The 20844-nt window shown below is 30.5% G+C and overlaps 1 protein-coding gene across 3 annotated transcripts in view; it reads right to left on the bottom strand.

The window, feature by feature from the left end:
• LOC127700240 (plasmolipin-like) overlaps positions 1-20844 on the bottom strand; it is a 28558-nt gene that overhangs the window by 7407 nt on the left and 307 nt on the right. Inside the window, exons 1-4 of one of the 3 annotated variants that reach the window (XM_052203666.1) lie at positions 20648-20688; positions 4535-4710; positions 3434-3604; positions 2023-2130 (exon numbers count right to left, since the gene is read on the bottom strand). In XM_052203666.1, the coding sequence (XP_052059626.1) occupies positions 2023-2130; positions 3434-3604; positions 4535-4660 (405 nt within the window). In that variant the 5' untranslated portion in view covers positions 4661-4710; positions 20648-20688. Of the gene's footprint in view, positions 1-816; positions 925-2022; positions 2131-3433; positions 3605-4534; positions 4711-20647; positions 20689-20844 lie in introns of those variants that run through there. The other 2 variants (XM_052203667.1, XM_052203665.1) reach the window with 2 other exon arrangements.

The raw sequence follows: 20844 nt of genomic DNA, 5'->3' as shown, positions 1-20844 counted from the left end.
CTTGCACTACATGTGCACTAGTATTCTTCAATTTGAAACATGTTGAAAGGAAAACTAAACAAATTTTTTTACAAATTTTACTCATATTAAAAGTTAAACTAGAGCTGTCTGCATAGAGAGACAAATAACCCCTCACATACATTTGTGTTGCTCCTGTGAAATTCAGTATTGAGACAATAACATTTTGAAATGCTTTTGCTTTCAGCATATGGTTCAAGGTCAAGATCAGAGCGACCTGGTTTTGGTATTTGACACATCCCAATCCATGATGCTTCTGCATACAAAGTTTTGTCAATCTAAGCACTATTGTACAAAAGTTATGCACCAAACAAAAATCAGACAATGATTTACTGTTAAAGGACTCAAAGTCAAGTCATGATGCTTCTGCATACAAATTTTTGTCAATCTTAGTACTATGTACTGTACAAAAGTTATGCAACAAAAACAAATCAGACATTGTTTTACTATCATAGGGGTCAAAGGTCAGAGTGACCTTACTTTTAAATCTGACACATCCCCATCCCTTGTTGCATCATCATACCAAGTTTGGTCAACTTAAGTTCTATGGTACAAAAGTAATGCTCAGGACACAAATCAGACAAAATTTTACTAACATGTGGGTCAAAAGTCAAAGTCAAGGTCAGAATGACTTGACTTTGGTTAACATATGTTTAAAGGGACAGACAGACAGACAGACATACAATGAATAACAGACAGACAGACATATCATGAATACATCAATTAAAGCAAAGCTAGTACTGTAGCATTTATTTTCAGAATGAGAAAGCATAGAACATCATAATAAAATATACTTACACCAGCTGCAACTAAACCAGCACTTTGCTCAATTTTGCCTGACTGGGCAAAACAGACTATGGCAGTAATGAAATAGAATATGACATAAACGACAAAGTATATAAGTATCTGTAAACAAAGGAAAAGATGGCTAATATTAACATGCAAACTAAATCTAAGGTTAACTCAATGTATACTGAGAAATTTTTCTTCCAGTTTTATTTTCGTAAAATTTCATCAACAGCTCTGCGTCTTTTTTATTTTATATATATATATTTTCATCAAAAAAGTTTAATGCCAGTTAGAAGTCAGCAGGTGGAAACTTCACTTGAAAATAAAACTGCAACAATAACTTACAAGTCTACTTGTTTCAAATCATCAGATTTTTCATTCATATATGTATATGAATATTTGATGGCAACCAAAAGAATTTCTTTGATACTGTTAGTAATCTAGTAGATATTTTTCTCTGTCGTTGTATTATATAGAAAGCCTCGTACTACTATTGAAATCTGATGATTTGGATATTTATTGAGTATGACAGAAATAAAGTAAGGCCAGGTAAATTACTTTGCAAACCATTATGCGTTAGAAAACACAATAAGGATCTGAACATCACATGTAAATGCCAAAATACAACATTTCCAAAACAAATTCACTATAATAACTTTGATTGGAAATCTAGAATTTTCTTTGCAGAAGTCCATGATAGACATGCTTTGATCTATTTATGAGTTGTTTTTTTATATAAAACTAGTGTAAAATACATTTTTTCAAGACCGACTTTAATATTTTTATTCAATAATTAACACAAATTTCAATAAAGACCAAATCTGTTCTTCATCTTAGTTATTAAATCTTTTTCTTTTCTTTTTCTAATTATTCATATCTTTCAAATCTCATTCTTAACTGGCCTTACTTCATCATGCAGACTGTATTAAAAGCAAAGCTAGCTACGTAAGGGCTATCCACCTATCCAATTTAAACTTACTAATCTTAGATAATCGTGCATTACACAATTTCATCAGATGTAATATCAAAAACATATATTGAGCTGATGAAGATAAATTGAATGTTAAAAAATCAACTAAATCTAGAAGCATTCATTTTCATCCGTTCAAAGATTAGTAAATTTAAATGGAATAGCCGATAACAAACGATTAAATAAAAATATAAGAAAAGGTATATTCTATTGCATGCTGGGAACTTGGGGATTCATGAACTTACAGCTCCAGCAATTAAACCACCATTTTCATAGTATTTTCCAGCTTGTATGGCACATACCAGAAATGATACTAAATAAAACACACAATATACTACATAGTAAATCAGGACCTGAAATCAAATAGGTATGAAAATATAGTAAACAAAAGATCTCGCAATCCAGACGTACGGAACTTATATAGTGTTATTTTCATTTAATGAAATATGGCATTCTATTGTTTTTTTATTATCATTGATTAAATGACGGTATGTAACACTTCTTTAAGCATACTTTTTTTTATTGGTTGTGAAAGTCAAATGTGAAGAAAAAAAAATACATTGTGTTTTATACAAGCAATGGATATTGTGTAAAAATTCATTTAAAATATTGTGTCAAATTCATTATAAACTAATTTAAAATAATATTCTTATGATTTTGTAAAACATGGTGTATTTTTTTTTTCACTTGTCAGTGTAAAATATGTACAAAGGATCCATAAATATGAAACATAAGTAAAGTTATTCAAGCATGAGCAATACATGAATGTCACAGTGACCTAAATGTTCAGTTTGTTTTCAACTGTAATAGTGAAATATTATACTGTGTAAAGTACAAGATGATGTACAGAAACCAACATATACTGAACTGTGTAAAGGGGCATTAACTACGAATTCCTCAAAAAATTAAAATATTTTTTTTTGTTTCAAATATTTATAAAACTGGAATATAGAAAATATATTTCGAGATCGCTATAATATAAGGCAGTTTTGTCAAAAAAAGCTAAAAATAAAGTCACTGGTGTGTTATTGGCTTGCAGGTCAATAGAATTTGTACTCGTGCAACCTTTTAATTTTATCTTTATTGGAGATAGGTGTGCATGTGTTGAACATGTGGTTCATTCATTAAAAAAAAAAGAATGTCGACATTGAAAAGTGAAACAAGGGAGCCATCAGGAATAACCATTTCATTGAATGATCTAACCCACAAAAAATCCTTCTTATACAGGTAAAACAATGATATACATATATTTTTAATCTATAACATGAAATCAAACAGACCAAGAAAAAATGTCTTTTTACCATTGCATAATGCTTATCTGTTTATTTATATTTAAATTTATGTTTATATAAGGTTAAATGATCTTCTGTAGTTTTCGAAGGTCATCTTGGTAGATAATTACATGGTGTCCAGTTTAAAATACCCACTAAATGCTGATACATAATAACGAATTTATGCATTGTTAATTGTTTCTTATGAACTTTTTGTCATTTGCATATATACGTTTTAGTATGTTAAAAATGTGGGTCAAATCAGTGAACATGAATTGTATTATGATTTTTTTCCTTCATTTTTGCTGATGGGTTGCTGTCTCATTGATAATTGGCCAACAATTCCTTTTATTATTAGTATCAATCTAATTTGGATACAACTTACGATTAACATCCAGGGTCCTGGTAGTTTGTAGATGATACGCAGCATAAAGAAGATCCATAGAATAAGTACTGTAATCAGACAAGATATGCTCACAAACTGTACCCAACCTCCTCCAATGTAGCTGTACCCTGGGTGGGAGGTTACACAGATAAATACAATCAGACTAAGAACCTGAAATATAATATAAAATATATAAACAAATTCTGTAACTTGCAGTTGTGTTTTTGGTTAGCATGGCTAGAGGTTACACAACATGGCAGAATTAGAACAAACATTGCAAAATCAAGTTTTTTTTCGTTTCTTGCTTATACATGTAGTACTCCATAATTCACATCCTGCCTGGCTATTTAGATTTTGGAGTAAAAGGCAGCGGACAATTTAAGACCATATTCGGGGTAACAAGTTTATTTTGTCGATTAATTAGAATAATGTGCATTTGGAGTAAGAATTTTTCAAAAATCACGAGGCAACATCGTGGAATTAATCTGAAAATTGAGGGTGACATAACATAAACTTCTCCTTGGAGCTTTTTAAAGGCAGAGTTGGGAATCCTACGGCTATAATGTCGTTCACTTCCCCTGGTGTAGTGATCCCTAATAATTCAATTTAAGAATTAGGCCTCATACATTATGTTTATAATATACAAGAAAAACACAATACATACATACACCCAGGGAACTCAAATGAAATACACCTTTAAATGAAGGTTATAGAGATTATCCAAATCAGTATTGGACCTGACTAAATTGTAAGTCTAAATCAATTAGAACATCTATCCCAGGATATCTGGATATAATTCATACTTGGTAAAACTTGAACAAATGATAAAATTTAGATAATAATTCTCTATTCTCAAATTATTTGTTAAACAGTGAAACATTTCTAGATACAAATATCAACAAAATGTGCAAAACTTTAAAATATTTCTTATTTTATTAAAATACTACAGCTGATGAGGACATTTGTGTAATTTTCCCTCAAAGTATTTTTTTTTCTTCAACTGAAAATACTTTTCTACTCCTTTAAATTTCCAGTAATAGAAATGATATAAAATGTACCAACTACCCCTTAAATGCAGCACTGGTTTTGAAATAAAATTACCATTTCAGCTATTTTCAATATGGAATCTATAGATTTCATGTAAATTTTATCCAATCCAACATCTCCACTAGAGCTAGTTGTGGTTGTTGTTTTCTCTGTGGATTCAACATTATATTGGCTGTCCATCTTGAGACTGTTAGGTAAAGAGGACTATCTTTAAAATCTATGTGGAATTCCTGAAAAAAATGAAAGTAACTAAATTCGATTGACCAGATTTACCTTTAAAATCAAATAAAATCATCATTTTTTTAACACCCTCTTTAACACAAACAAAACACTCAAAAACATCTTCCACAAAAAAAGTATATTTAATAAGATGAATGATTCAAATAACAAGCATTCTGAGAGTATTAAATGGCAATACATAGTCCCCTACCGGGTAAAAATTCATTATAGTGGAACAAAAAGCTAACTTGTTCTATAACTTGTCATGGTGTAAACAAAAAGAAAATATCAAGTTAATATCTTCAAGCATGACTAAAAACAGTGTGGAAAACTGGTTAAATGAGAGAATTTTTCAAGTCCAAGGACCATAACTCTGCACAAAATTATCAGACCGAAAACAAAATTTCGAACTTGATCTGTATAACTTGTCATGATAAAACTATATACCAATTATCAATCAATATCTTCAAGCATGATGAAAAAAAGTGTGAAAAACACTTTAACATTAGATATGATTAATAGTTCTCTAAAATTAGATACAGTGTATATCTATTTTCAAATTATAATCAAATATAATTAATAGTTCCAAATATTTTTTCTTTTATTTGTCACAAACTAATATAGATTTGTAACTTATCTATAAAATGTCAACAATTTTTATCTACACAATGTAATGTAATATATACATTGATAAAAATAAATTATTATCTAATTAAAGGATTTCACTTCATAATTTTTTTTTTTTATATATATATATAGCATTCAGAAAATTAGTTTATACAAAATAACAAGCAAACCTGCCAAAAAATTCTTCAAATAATTTACCAAAGAATGAGTTATCTCCCTTTGTACAGAAATATGGTTTAACATAGTACTCTAACATTAGATATGGTCCAGAGTTATGGTAACTCTGGACTAAATCATCAGACTGGAACAAAATTTGAACTTGATCTATAACTTGTCATGGCAAAACTATATACCAAATATCAAATCAATATCTTCAAGAACGTAGAAAAAAGTGTGGAAAACTGATTTGCCGGACTGACGGATGGACAGACGGACGCACAGACAGACGGACAGAGTGCAAACCTAATAATCAATCTTACTGGTGTATAAATAAATAGGGTGATTCCTGTGGTTGGGGTTCCCCTGGATGATAACACTCTCAATTATGACCCTGATCTGCTGATATGAAACTTGTAATCTCTGAGAAGTTCACCTATATTTACTGGCATTCAAACAAATCACCACAGAGGGATGTTTAACTGATTCACCTTGTCTGTACACCATGAATAAAAGTTTTTATGTCAACTACTGTGAATTCAGAAATTATTGCGTGCATTTATTATTGCGATTTTGTCATTTTAGACTAAAATGCGATTTTAATTTTTGCGATATTGAGAAAAATCCTGTTTAAATCATATAAAATATTTCAAAATGCGAGTTTAAATTATTGCGATTATAACCCTGTCGCATTTTTCGCAATAATAAAAACATCGCAATAATTTCTGAATTTACAGTAAATCAAGTTGAATCTAAAAGGCAATAACTCAAATTATGTTACCATCCCATAATAAGTAACTTTGTGATTGACAAACATGTATTCAATTGCTAGCCTTTCCTTTAATATAGATGTATTATGGTGCCTCAGAAGATATAGTATACACCAGCAACCTGTATTGATGATATGCATACTTAACTATAATGAACAAGAGTGCACACTCTTAAAATGTCTTGATTTAATGATTGCACTTCATGTTGAGAGTGACGGTTTTCTGAGTCTTTGAGATTAAGGTATTATCTCAGGTATAACAAAAATAAGTTTTATCATAAATCAAACAAATAAATCTTGAAAGTCATATAATTCTTCACAGTAAAATCAGATCTAATTGTAAGCTTTAACTGTAAGTCAAGCTACAACAGTTTTCTATCAGCACCACATTTATCACCAGGAAAACTACAATGAAGCTAGTTTGTCTAGGGAAATATTGTGTGAATATTTATAAAATATAACAAGAATATTTACATCACTCATTAGCCTGTTAAAAAGTGACATTATCAGGCATTTATATTTATAAACAAAGTTGTTGAGAAAAATCTTTTGAATATATTATTTACTCTTATACAATATTAAATTCCTGTATGTTTCAGCAATGTTCCAATTTTGACTAAGTAAGAGGGGAAATTGGCTCTACCTCTTTGCAGTGTTTGCACTAAAGAAATTCTGTAACTTTGCACATTGTTACATGATTATCTTATTAATTAAACCAACAAGTTGGCAGTAAATAATTGTCATTTTGTTTCTTTATATCACAAGAATTTGGCAGATATAGTCCTGTAGCAATGTATATAACGATTTCCATCTACATGAAACATGTAATTGGTAATTATTTTCTAGTGTTAATGTAGTCTGCAACTCTGAGCAGTGAATGGAGAAAATAAGCTGTTTTTTATCAAGTTGTGTTATGAGTATGAAGTTAATCATTGTGTAACACTTATTATTGTGTAACATTTATTTCAAGGTTTGCAGTTAATTTGTCAGACAATGACTATTGGAAACTGCTGTGCTACATGTACTTAGAAACTATATACACTGCTTGCAACAAGTTGTTTCATTATAGGTAGTATTTATTGTTCGTATATATTCCAATTTTCATGGTTTGTGAAAAGTACTGTAAATTCAGAAATTATTGTGCAGTTTTTATTAATGTGAATAATGTGCTTGGTGATTTATCACATTAATAAGAACTTGTATTCTGATATCTGATACATATATCTGTATTCAGATTTTCCTGAAATTGCAATAATTAATCTAGCAATTTTGTCCATTCTTCTAAAATCGCAATAATAGATACTCGAAATAATTTCTGAATTTACAGTAGTTGGTTAAAGAGAATTTGGTCATTTAATACTTTACACATTACAAAACAATGTAAAAAATACATATGCATTTGTTTGAACATGTATTAAATTCTATAGATTTGATATTGCAATTTATAAAATGTAAATTGTACCTGTAAGTACATGATGTATTTTCATAGTTTTCTTTTTCTCAAGAAATATAACCAATTCACAATAAAGGGTGACAATACCTGGGACCAATATATAAATAATATGTATTAGTCCCAGACAATACTCAGTATTTAAGAATGTTGGGACCATCCATCCATCCATCCACAAATTTAAACCTCAATGCATGAAACTTCTATGAATTTCTTCATAAAAAAAATCCCTATTTTTCCCATACTAAAATATTTTGGACAATCAGTCTTTTTGTTTATTTACCTATCCTTTTGACTTTTTTCAAAACTGAAACTGTGTACATTCAATACTGTTTCGTGCAAAATGTTTCAATGTAGCACTGGGCTTAATGACAAGAAATTATAAATAGGTTCATGCATTTTTCAATGTACATATTTATTGATTTTTTGGTTAGAATGATAGTAAAGCATAAAACATTTTACTCTGCATTCACAAATATGTAAATCTATTGATCAACCTTACAATTTCTAGTTATATAATGTCTATACAGTAATCCAACAAAATGTGTATCATCAGATTGATGTGCAGTTATCACCAATATTTCTATTCCGAAAAAAACAACTCCTTCATTTATAAGTCATGATGTGACCACTTAATTCATTTATACAAATTTGTTGCAGATGATAAGATTTGTAGAACATCAATCAGATATGACATCTTAAAATACATATATATGTATATAATGACCATGTACAGAAAAAAATATCTGAATAACATTTAGCCTTGGTCATACATGTACATGTGTGTATACTTCATCCTCTAATACATGATCTGACTTGATATGAAAAATTAATAAACATAGAAGTAGTTGATACATTTGTACCTTGAGCATTCCCACTTATGCTGAAAACATCTACATAAAAACTTTGACATTATCTAGGGCCTTCTGGCCTTAACAATACATACTTACTACCTGTTAAACAAGGTTACTAAAATTCTTTCGTCCAGGTGATGACTTAATATAATTTTAAAATGACAACAAAACTCAACTCATGAAACATTCATTTCTTATAACAATGAAAAGAAATTCAGATACTTCAAACATAGAATGGATTTCCCATTGATAAAGGAAATAAAACCTTCCTGTTAGAAATATCTTGACAGATGAAAGATATATATATTTTCAACTTATCATATTTATCTATCATTCAGATGTAATGTCTGTTACTAAACTTTTGGTTGTTTTTCTCTAAGTTATTTCATATCAATGTGACAAAATAACCATAAGATTACATGTTTACATGACTGAGGATGTCAAAGTCCATTGATGATAAACAAGATAAAATAGAGGAAGCTCTCTGTATCATGTGAACTTGTATCCTTTAAAAAGTCTTTATTTTTAAAGGGTTTTTATGAATTGAGATGCATTCATTTACCCAGAAGTGGAAATCAGAGAAAAAGATTCCCATTTATAAGTACCTTAATAAAGTCTGTCGAAATGTGTAAAATATAAATATAAAACTAGAACAAGAGTGCACACGCTGAAATGTCTCGCCTTCTTTACTAATCATTGATATTATGTTGATAGTCCTAAATATAAAGCTTTATTACAACTGTCACATAAACTTAACATTAACCAAGTAAACTAAACATTGACCAATGAACCATGAAAATGAGGTCAAGGTCAGATGAACCATGCTAGGCAGGCATGTACAGCTAACAATTCTTCCATACAACAAATATAGTAAACCTATTGCTTATAGTTTAAGAAAAACAGACGAAAACACAAAAACTTAACACTGAGCAATGAACCTTGAAAATGAGGTCAAGGTCAAATAAAACCTGCGTGACTGACATATAGATCATAAAATATTTCCATACACCAAATATAGTTGAACTATTGCATATAGTATTAGAAAAAAAGACCAAAACTCAAAAACTTAACTTTGACCACTGAACCATGAAAATGAGGTCAAGGTAAGATGACACCTGCCAGCTAGACATGTACACCTTACAATCATTCCATACACCAAATATAGCTGACCTATTGCATGCAGTATTAGAAAGAAAGACCAAAACTCAAAAACTTAACTTTGACCACTGAACCATGAAAATGAGGTCAAGGTCAGATGACACCTGCCAGCTAGACATGTACACCTTACAATCATTCCATACACCAAATATAGTAGACCTATTGCATACAGTATAAGAAAAACAGACCAAAACACAAAAACTTAACTATAACCACTGAACCATGAAAATGAGGTCAAGGTCAGATGACACCTGCCAGTTGGACATGTACACCTTACAGTCCTTCCATACACCGAATATACTAGACCTATTGCTTATAGTATCTGAGATATGGACTTGACCACGAAAACTTAACCTTGTTCACTGATCCATGAAATGAGGTTGAGGTCAAGTGAAAACTGTCTGACGGGCATGAGGACCTTGCAAGGTACGCACATACCAAATATAGTTATCCTATTACTTATAATAAGAGAGAATTTAACATTACAAAAAATCTGAACTTTTTTTTCAAGTAGTCACTGAACCATGAAAATGAGGTCAAGGACATTGGACATGTGACTGACGGAAACTTCGTAACATGAGGCATCCATATACAAAGTATGAAGCATCCAGGTCTTCCATCTTCTAAAATATAAAGCTTTTAAGAAGTAAGCTAACGCCGCCGCCGCCGCCGTAGCCGCCGCCGCCGCCGGATCGCTATCCCTATGTCGAGCTTTCTGCGACAAAAGTCGCAGGCTCGACAAAAAACGAGGGTCTAGATCAAGCTACTATGTCATTCTTGCTGAAATTTATGAACAAGTTTCTTCCTAAAATTTCACCATAAAAAAATCTCAATGACTACATCAAAAATTTATGAACATATAACATGTATAATGTATGAAAGATTAGATAAGACATGAACTAATATACATGTTTCCTGGACACCATTAGTGTGAGCGAGCGACAAAAGTTTACAATAAAGTTGCATAAACCTAAATCTTTCAAATCAATATATAAGGTAAATATAATGTAATACAAAAGGCCAAATTTTCTATTACTATTTATGTCTTTCCTTTTTAAAAGCATTTTTAACTGTTCTTTATTTTTTTAACCTTTAAACTTTTCTTTTAAAGACTAAAATTATCACAGCAACATATATTTATCATCTATTTAAATTAATAAACTATCAAATTTCATTTCATCAACAATTGTATTCAACCATATCATGTATATACTCAGTACAGGAAAATCACCTGTCACATATAGAATTTCCATTTAATGCTTTGTTGATGTTTCTTAATTGAAAAATAATAAATAAAACACTTCCACCTGTCATGACAGTATCATTTTACAGTAAAAATAGGAGTTTTCAATATTGATAAGAATTTTAACATTCAATAAAAGTCAAAATGAAAGTAGGTGTGAATAAATTAATAACCACCTATATATACCTGTATTAAAATGGAAATAATGCATTGCGATCCAAATTAAACAAGAAATTACCGTCTTGTAAAAAGTTCAGGATTTATTATATTAGAAAAGATTTGAGACCTGTAACATATATATCTATTGCATAATGAACATCTAACAGGCTATTATTTGAACTTGGAATTATTTTTAATTATGGAATTTGCATAATTTCTTGTGCTGGAATTTTTTAATAAATTCCGTTTATTCTGTACTTCAATGTTCTGTGCTGCGCACAACACTTTCTATTACAAGATAGCAATATATATAATGGTAGACAGGGGCGTAGCTAGGTATAAAATAAACTGTAGGCACAAATTGCGGCAGGTGATCTGGGGGCCGCTTAAGGGCCCCAGCAGGTCCAGGGCTCGTAGGGGGTACAGGGGGGCTTTGCCCCCCGATGGAAAACAGTTTTCAGCATTTTAGTTGCAAAATTTTTAGTACAAAAAGCATAAAATTTACTGGTAATTTTATCATGATCATATACATGAAAAAAATGGAAGAAATATACATAACTCTGCAATAACATCTGACTGATGATTTAACCAGCAGCACAATTGGAAATATGAAAAAAATAATTTTTGAAATATGCATTGCCCATGCAGCGTGGATCAGCGCAGCTCTTTATTAAGCTGCACACCCTGTTTAGTATTTTCATATTTATTCCTCTCTTATTGAGGATAACTGATATATAACACAAATGATAGTACATATTGACGATCTTGCATTAAAAAAATAGGCACATCAACACCGACACTACTATATGATAATACTATCATTTGGACTACGCATCAACCATTTACATCTTAAACCTTCACCCTCACCCGGTCACACAAAATCACAGTCGATGCCTCATGCAGAAGTTCTGTTCTGTGCATACTATGGCTATCTATCAAAATTCAATAAATTTATATTTTCTGATATCCTGTACTGTAAAATCCCTACTTGCTTAGGAATTTGAATAATTATGGTCATTACCCGTAGATATGAGAGTACTTGAAGTTACTGAAAGCTAGTTTATTGATTGATTTATTGCTAAACGCCCAGTGACAAATAGTTACAACAGGTAGCTAGGTCCTGTAGCTAGGTCCTGTAATAGGGATCGTCCTGGATGAAGGTCTGGAAATTTGGAAATGCCATGCATTGGAAATGAGGGTTCATTGGAGAGGAACAGAAATTTTGCCTCTCAGTAGACCTATGAACCCCTCAAAGAGTTGTTGCAAGTTTCTTAATGTGCATAGAGCTTGGCATTCTATACACTAGGCATCGGATTTAACGTCCCCATACTGACCAGACGTGACTGCATATTTATACATCCCGCACAGCCAAACGGACGCATGTTTAGGTTCATTGAAGTATTTGTTGATAGAAGTGAAATGATCTGAACCAAGGTTCTAGTTTTTAGTTTCTTTATAAGGTGGAATATAATGACATACAATTCTATCCAATACTCCATTCACTAAGGATGATAGACTAGTGTACAAATGAAAATTGATAATTAAAGAGTTTTGACAACTTCACGTGAATCTACAGATAACGTTGTCTATTATGTTTTTTAATAAAAAAAAAAATTGTGAAAAAATTAAGTGTAGGCACGTGCCTAAAGTGCCTAGCGGCAGCTACGCCCTTGATAGAAGTACATGTAAATTTATTATTATATAACGTATCTTGAATTGGAGAACTCTTCATGTTACATGGTCAGAGAGAGAACTACATTTATGGATTTACCCATTCTTAAGCACCTTAGTTTGGCAACTGATTTTCGGTGATTGTGCAGCTTTCAGCATGTTCAGTTTCAGTTTTCTTAGTATTTTTTTTTCTTTTAATCATGGTTTTGTCTATCTTTCATGAACTCAATTACCCACCCCCCCCCTTTCCCTTAATTGCATCACTTTGCTTTTTTGCATCATTCAATGAAATCTTTCCTCTTTCATATTTCAGTTTTATTTGTTTATGTCTTTTAGTAATGTTTTTAAAACAGAGGACAATTTCTTACAAATTTGGTTCTGCAAGGAGTAAACCAAGATCAAAGAGAAGACAATCATGTATCTGATTATAAACACCTTGTATCACAATGACCAAACATCACTTGAGTACTTCTGAAGTACATATCAAACATGACAAGAACATAGTATATTTAATTAAGTGTACATAGCAGTTCACTTTATATGAAGTTCACCATAAAAGTCATGACTGTACACTTTATAAACATCATTCTAGAGTGAGCATATCTTCCCCTCAGATTTTAAAATGTTTTTGGTTAATTATTGCATTTACATTATTTCAGAAGAAAGGACATTTAATTCATTTTTTTTGTAATTTAATAGTTGGAATTCTTGTATTTTTCATTTAGATAATTTAGAGTCGTAAAAAATATTTACTACGTAAAATACAATTTTTATAAGAAAATGAAAGATGCAAATCTTTTATTTAGCTAGACTTATATATAATATATAATCCAAGAAATGTTTATTTTCACCAAATTTTCCAAAAGTGAAACTGAAAATACTTTAAACATGTTAAAGGTGTAAAACAATTCCAAATGATAAAAGAATTCTGGCATTGTTATTTCAATTATACAGACCATTTATAGACAAATTCATAGATCTTAGTCTGCTTGGTTAACCTAACCTTTAAACCTTTGTTACTTAACGTCTCAAAATGACCATCAGTACACTTATCTATTGGTAATGTAACTGACGACACATGTACAAGTGTACATGTATGCAGGATTAACAATAAATTGCATATAAAACTGGTAAAGTCTTCCTACCAATTACTGCTTCACAAAAGCTTATACAGTAATCATACATATAAGAAAAGAACTACAAAAACAAAGAATACAATTACAGTGCAGGTTATCAACAATACTTTTGTAGGTAATTTACCAAAAAAGAGGTTGAAATGGACAATTACAATCAGTGAACTGTATAATTAAATAACTTACAGATGAGATACATATAGTATAACCATGAGACTTGTCTGATGAACAAACATTCCATTATATTACTGACAATTTTCACTTCAAACAATAAATACCTTTTAATGCATACACATAACAGTTTGTAAAAGAACATGTAACTACTTCCCCTTGCTGTGCATTGTATTATTTTACCTATTACTTTTACAATAATGCTAATGTTGTACTATTTATTTATCTGATTTTAATTTGTAATTCTATGTTCTTTGCTCCTTTGGGTCCAATTTGCAATTAAAAACTTATAGTACATGCAAATTAAAAGCTGCACAAAGGTCTGGTTGTGGAGCAAGAGGAAGGGATTCTCATTTCTCTATTTCTAATTTATTTCTAATTTTATTGCATATTATTCTGTATTCCTTAACATGCTTAAACCTCATCCAAACCCTCATTCACAGTATACATTTTTGTTTTACTGACTAAAAAGAGTTATCATAATACGACTGATATTTTTACATGTTTACCATAACATCCACACATTTTCTAATAATTTGTAATTCATTCTGATGATTCAACACACATACATGTATAAACATTTTTGTACATGTTCATCTACCCATTTCTCACTTACATCTACATGTTATCACTTTTTTAGGTGGAGAAACTAAACAGGGAATAATGTAATTAACAAAACCAATAATTTAAAGTTATTTTCTTAAAAGTTAAGACCCATGTATAAGTACTAGCCATTTTGGTGAAAAGCATTTCTAATTTCTCCTTTGCATCCCTGATGAGTACAGCAATATAAACACTCTGAACTACCTCTGTTTATAAAAATTACATCACCTCCTCATGTTTATTGATTGACTAAGATCAGTGATGTATGAATGATATAGCTTGTAGATATATATCTTCATCATCTCATGTTAATAGTACACAAATAGTAAGATTAATAGCCATACTGCTGTTTCATTAATAACAATATTCTTCTCACTTCCAAGAAACCTGTAGATTTCTGTTTCTTAGAACTGTACTACAAGTTTTAAATGCAAAAAAAAAGTTTTTTTTTCTATTGTTTATAAGAAGTTTAAATGGATATTGCTTTTAATAAAATAGGGACAGGAAATAAAGATATTGTTTCCAACTCGCACAATATAATTAAAAATAACTAGCTTTTTAATCAAGTTTACTATCTAAGGGGTTGAGAATTTAATTGTTAACAGCACTTCATAAGTATAGGTTTCCATGAACCAGAGTACATGGTATATTTTCCTTTCTGTACTAATTTTAGTGGAAAAATACAGACATTTTTTTCCACTTCAAAATCTTCTTTAATGTTCTATTCTTCTTGTGAGCTTGATCTGGCTGAGTCCTGATCGTGTGGATTCAGGAAGTTTGTATGTTGTATGATTTAACACTAAAGAGTAAAATTGTACATGTACAAAAAAATCTCACAGAATGGATTTTCATTTAAGGATGTTAGCTCCTCTGTTTTAAAATAACTAGCTTTTTAAAAGACTATTATAAATTGATAGTATATAACAGAACTTAAAAAGTAAAAAAAAAAATGACAGGTCCATGTCTTTATTTTTTAAATAAACTGTGTAATCAATTGAAAATTTGGCAGGAAATGATTCTCTCTAGATATTCTTACATTTAACATTGGTACCTTTTTTCTTTGAAAAACTATGAAAAAATAACAAAAGATTTTCAAAAATGGCTTTTTAAACTATATGCAATAAAATTATGGAAAGAAAAGAAGGGGTTAGCGGGCAAAATTTGTATTGCCACTAAATGGATAAAACTAAATGGTTCCGAATATCTGACAAAAAGTTAAAAACAACAATAACGAAAAACCTTAATTTTTTTTTTTAATTTGCAGATAACCTACTTAATTTGGGAATAGTTAGCAAAGAAATGTGACAATTTCAAATTCATTTAATAATTAACTCGGCAATTAAGTTTTGGTTGAAGGCCATTGCATTAAGTAAGAAATCTAAGACCAATAAATCTCAATGCCATACAATGGGAAAATTTGCTGATTTTTAAAAGACAGAGTTAATCCAGGATTGCTCTGATGTCTAAGGGACTATTAAAGGACTTGCTGTGCGTCAGAGCAATCTTGAACTAGGTTTTTGTATGATTGTTGCTTGCAAAAATCTGCATGTTATACAAATGCATGCAACAACTCAAACAAAATAAAAACATCTGTCTTCCATTTTATTTGAAAATCACAAAACTGTTCTTATGAATAACATTTTATAGACAGACAGCACCATACTATTACAAATTGTCCAAGTCTTGTGAAAATCCTATAATTACGATAGAGTTATCTATAAATCAGCTCAGATTGCTCCTGTGATACCATTGGGCAATAGAAATTCATAAGACGAAGGAAAAAACAGACTGTACAGTACACAGAGAGCACTGATTCTCATACTCCAAACACTGTGTAAAAACTTGGTGTCACACCGAAAAACTTCAGCAAACTCTCTAAATCTTGGGAGGGAATTGGGAGAAACTTGGAGTAATTCCTCTGTTTAATCCCTGAATTGTTTATTACCTTGGTGTCTTTTCTCCCAACACCATGATTTTATTGCCATAATTACCTTTGAAGTGTGCCAGTAGTTGTTGACTACAATAAACATTTCTTGATATAAACAATAATGAAGAAAAGCGTGAGATTTGTTAAATTTAATCAGAGACATATAATTATATATGTCTCTGATTTAATTATAGAATCCTGAATGACTTTATTTATTAAACATGTTAAAATTATATACAGTGTTGGTTTTCATACCTAAATAACATAATTAAATCAGCATAATATTCTTTTTAGGTAAACGGACAGAAAGTCACAGGACAAAAAGTCACAGGACATAAAGTCACAAATTTGATAGGACAAAAAGTCACAGGACAAAAAGTCACAAATAGTTTGTTGACAGTTGTTTGAATATATAAGAGAAAGATCTTGAAATATTTTCTTATTATAACATATATTCATTTTTAATTTTAGGAAATTGTTCATAAGCCTTGACAAATGGAAATTTATTAAATTTTAATCGTGCAAAGGATATATTTCTTGGCACCATGAAGCCATTTAAGGATCAAGCCTCTTTGACATTTTGTTTTCACAGCAATTATTTGATCATTATTAATATTTATTGCATAAATTTTAATTACAAAGTTGCTTTATAAATAATAGTTTAAGAAAAAAACCAAAATATTTCGTTTTAAATTAGTTTTTTCTTGTTCAAAGAAAAATAATCTCAAAACTGAATTGTGACTTTTTGTCCTGTGACTTTTTGTCCGTGACTTTTTGTCCTTGACTTTTTGTCCTCTGACTTGCTGTCCTACATTCTCTTTTTATATACATTAAATTTAGATAGAAACAAAGCAAAATATCACATGTAAGTGGAGTATAATTATAAGAAATTCAGACACGTATGTTTCACTGAATATATTCAAACTTTTTCGAAAATTTAAATAATAAAAATTAAGGGAAGCTGTATATATAATTTTATTTTATTCATTATTATTTGTTTTTATCATTACTATTATTTTTTAAACCGACAATAATACAACTTATTATAAATATCAAGTTGCCATTCTTGATTTTGAAAGAATGTAAATAATTTTCCAACCTAACAAGATAAACAAAAACAAATATTAATAAAATACATATTTTGTATAAAAATTTTAAAAATCATTTCATTACCTTTTTATATCTTTCAGAAATAAAACTTAATAGGAAATAATTGAAATAGGAATAGTTGACCTGTAATTACATGTCACTGTCAGACCATACAGTCATGCTTTGTTGATTTTTATTACTTTTACCTGCAATCAACAGGTCATAAAATCCTCACAGATGGGAGTAATTACTGGGAGTATTTTGGGAGAGAAATCTGTGTTTCACAGTGTGACACTGTGTTACACCAGAATCAGTGTTGGGAGTATGAGAATATGTCCACTCTGTGTGTACTGTACCATGACCTTAAAGAAAAACAATGAATAGAGAAAGGGGCAGAGGGGACTCATTTATTATTATGTATCTAGTTTAGATGGATGGATGGATACTTGTTTAACATCAAGTGGCAAATTAAATGCATATTCAGGACCAGAACATGATAATATGATATGAATACAAACCCTGCTTTGAACTAGACCAACACGGCGCGCAGAGCCATATTTTTAATGTACTAGTTCAAAAGGTAACAGTCTACAGGAAGACATGTCACCCTACCCAGACACATTATTCTGACTCAGAGTTGAACAGTCTATGCTATTTCTCCTAAATGCTGCAGTGGAGAAGTAGCAAATAAACATCAGTTACGTATACAGTACTAGTGCTAAACATACTAAACTATAAAAGTCAATAAAAAGAGTTGGTTACAAGATTGTTTTTATGACAAGTGCAACTTTCTGAGTCTCCCTACACTATTACTAATACAAGAAATTGTGTGTCAAACAGCCATTTCATCTTACCATTAACTGAAATGTTATTGTCTAACCATACATTTTTTATGTAAAAAAGTTTTTTCAAGACATTTTCTTATGGTAAATCAACTTTTTAAACAAATCAGTACTTATACATGCATTTTTTATTTTGGGTAGTTAAAAAGTTAACTAAAAGCTACTGACCAAACTTATAATAGACTAGACAGATCTATATAATTTTATATTGAACCCAAGTGAAGTGTCTGAACAGGACAATTACCACAATGGTCATTTGGATATGTATAAAAATTGACTGAAAGACTTGGCATGACTTTCTGATTTGATTTACTTTTATAACTAGAGGTTTTAAAGAGCCTGTGTCATGTACTTGAAGATATGTGCACCCTCATCAATCTCCACTCTCAAACATTGTGGACAGAATTCAATCATGAATGCATGAATAAAAGCTGTTATTTTGTTGATCTTTTATTGCTGATCAATTTCACTGTTTTCAGTTACATGTACTATTTCCAATCAATTAGTTTTAGTCCAAAACATTAAAAAGGGTAAAAATCATTACATACATGTAAGGGCAATAAATCCTATAAGAAGTTCAGTGTCAATTTTGGCTATGTTTACCTTTTCATAGATTTTGTTTTGCTGATCATTTTTGATGTTTACAATTTTCTTTATCTACCATGTTCTATATACTTTGTAGTTTCACCAAAAATGCAAAAATGGGTAAAAATCATCAATAACAGGCAATATCTTCTATAAGTATCTATATATAGCGGACTGACAATTTCGGCCTATTTGAAATATTTATTAGTTTTTAATTTTTGATAAGAGGTAAAAATAGTAGATCTTGTCTTGCTGATAATTTTTGGAATATAAGAAAGGAAATTTTTTTCACTATCTACATTTGTGTATTACAGTTTTCAAAATAATATGTGTAGGTGAAAATGACAAAAATCGTCATTTAAGTGCAATAACTCCTATAAGTTTGGTTTTATAAATTGAAATGACCCAGTAGTTTCAGAAAAGATTTATGTAAAGATAACGGACAAAGACAATCCCCAAGTGATGACAATAGGTCAAACATGTCAAAAGGGCCCTTGGTAACAGGTGAGCTACAAATAAGGAGATGTGGTATGATTGTTTATGAGAAAACTCTATTCAGCAAATGGCAAGGATGTAAACAATTATTGGTCACGGTATGGCCTTCAACAATGAGCAAAGCCAATACTGTATAGTAATCTTTAAAAAGCCTGGGAATGACAAAATGTAAAACAATTCAAAAGAAAAACCTAATTAATGCATATAAACAAAAAATACAACAATCAACGACTGAATTACAGGCTCCTGACTTGGGACAAACACACAAAGACTGTGGTGGGGTTATATAGAGGGAGGGTTGAGATCTCATAAAATATGTTTAACCCCGCCGCATTTTTGCGCCTGTCCCAAGTTAGGAGCCTCTGGCGTTTGTTAGTCTTGTATGTTTTTTTTATTTTAGTTCATTTATATGTTTCGGTGTTTAGTGTGACGTCCATTTTCATTGAAATAGTACACATTTTGTTTAGGGGCCAACTGAAGCCTGCCTCCGGGTGCTGGATTTTCTCGCTGTGTTGAAGACCCATTGGTGGCCTTCGGCTGTTTTCTGCTATTTGGTCAGGTTGTTGTCTCTTTGACACATTCCCCATTTCCATTCTCATTTTTATTATACATGTACAAATATATTTGAACACTCAACTCTCTCCCTAACCTGGAAAGTGGTGCAAGAGCACAAGGCCGAAAAAAATACCTGTGTTTCTGCTAACCCTTTACCTTATACACTGACATACACTTATTTTTTATGCCTATCCTAAAAGATTTTCTTGTCATTTTTTAAAAGTACACTATTAATGTCAGACTGTTTCTCCTATTTAAACCATTCAAAAACTTTAGTAAATAATATCATTTGCCTAAATACCTACATGTACCTATCCTGATTTTTTTAGAATGTCAACAGAAACACAGGAAAGACAGACCAATGGACAGACTATTATTTCTAGTGAATTAATATTGGTACAGTACACCTCAAGGATATAAATATTCTGAAAAAAAAGATATACTAGATTTATATGGCATACCTGAAACTGTCAGTGATTTATGCTATATTATGTTGTTTTCTCTAGTCAAAATATAAATGAAAAGTTTCTATTTATAGATATTCAAAGAATTTAAAAGCACATGACGATCAATAATCGGGATGTTGTAAACGTGGGGTGATGTTCAACAGTTCAGGGAGTCATCACTTTAAATAGAAAAATATCTCAACTAATCAGTA

Source organism: Mytilus californianus, unplaced genomic scaffold, assembly GCF_021869535.1.
Source record: "Mytilus californianus isolate M0D057914Y unplaced genomic scaffold, xbMytCali1.0.p SCAF_5, whole genome shotgun sequence".
NCBI classification, from domain to species: Eukaryota; Metazoa; Mollusca; class Bivalvia; order Mytilida; family Mytilidae; genus Mytilus; species Mytilus californianus.
This window is presented reverse-complemented; position numbering and strand designations above follow the sequence as displayed.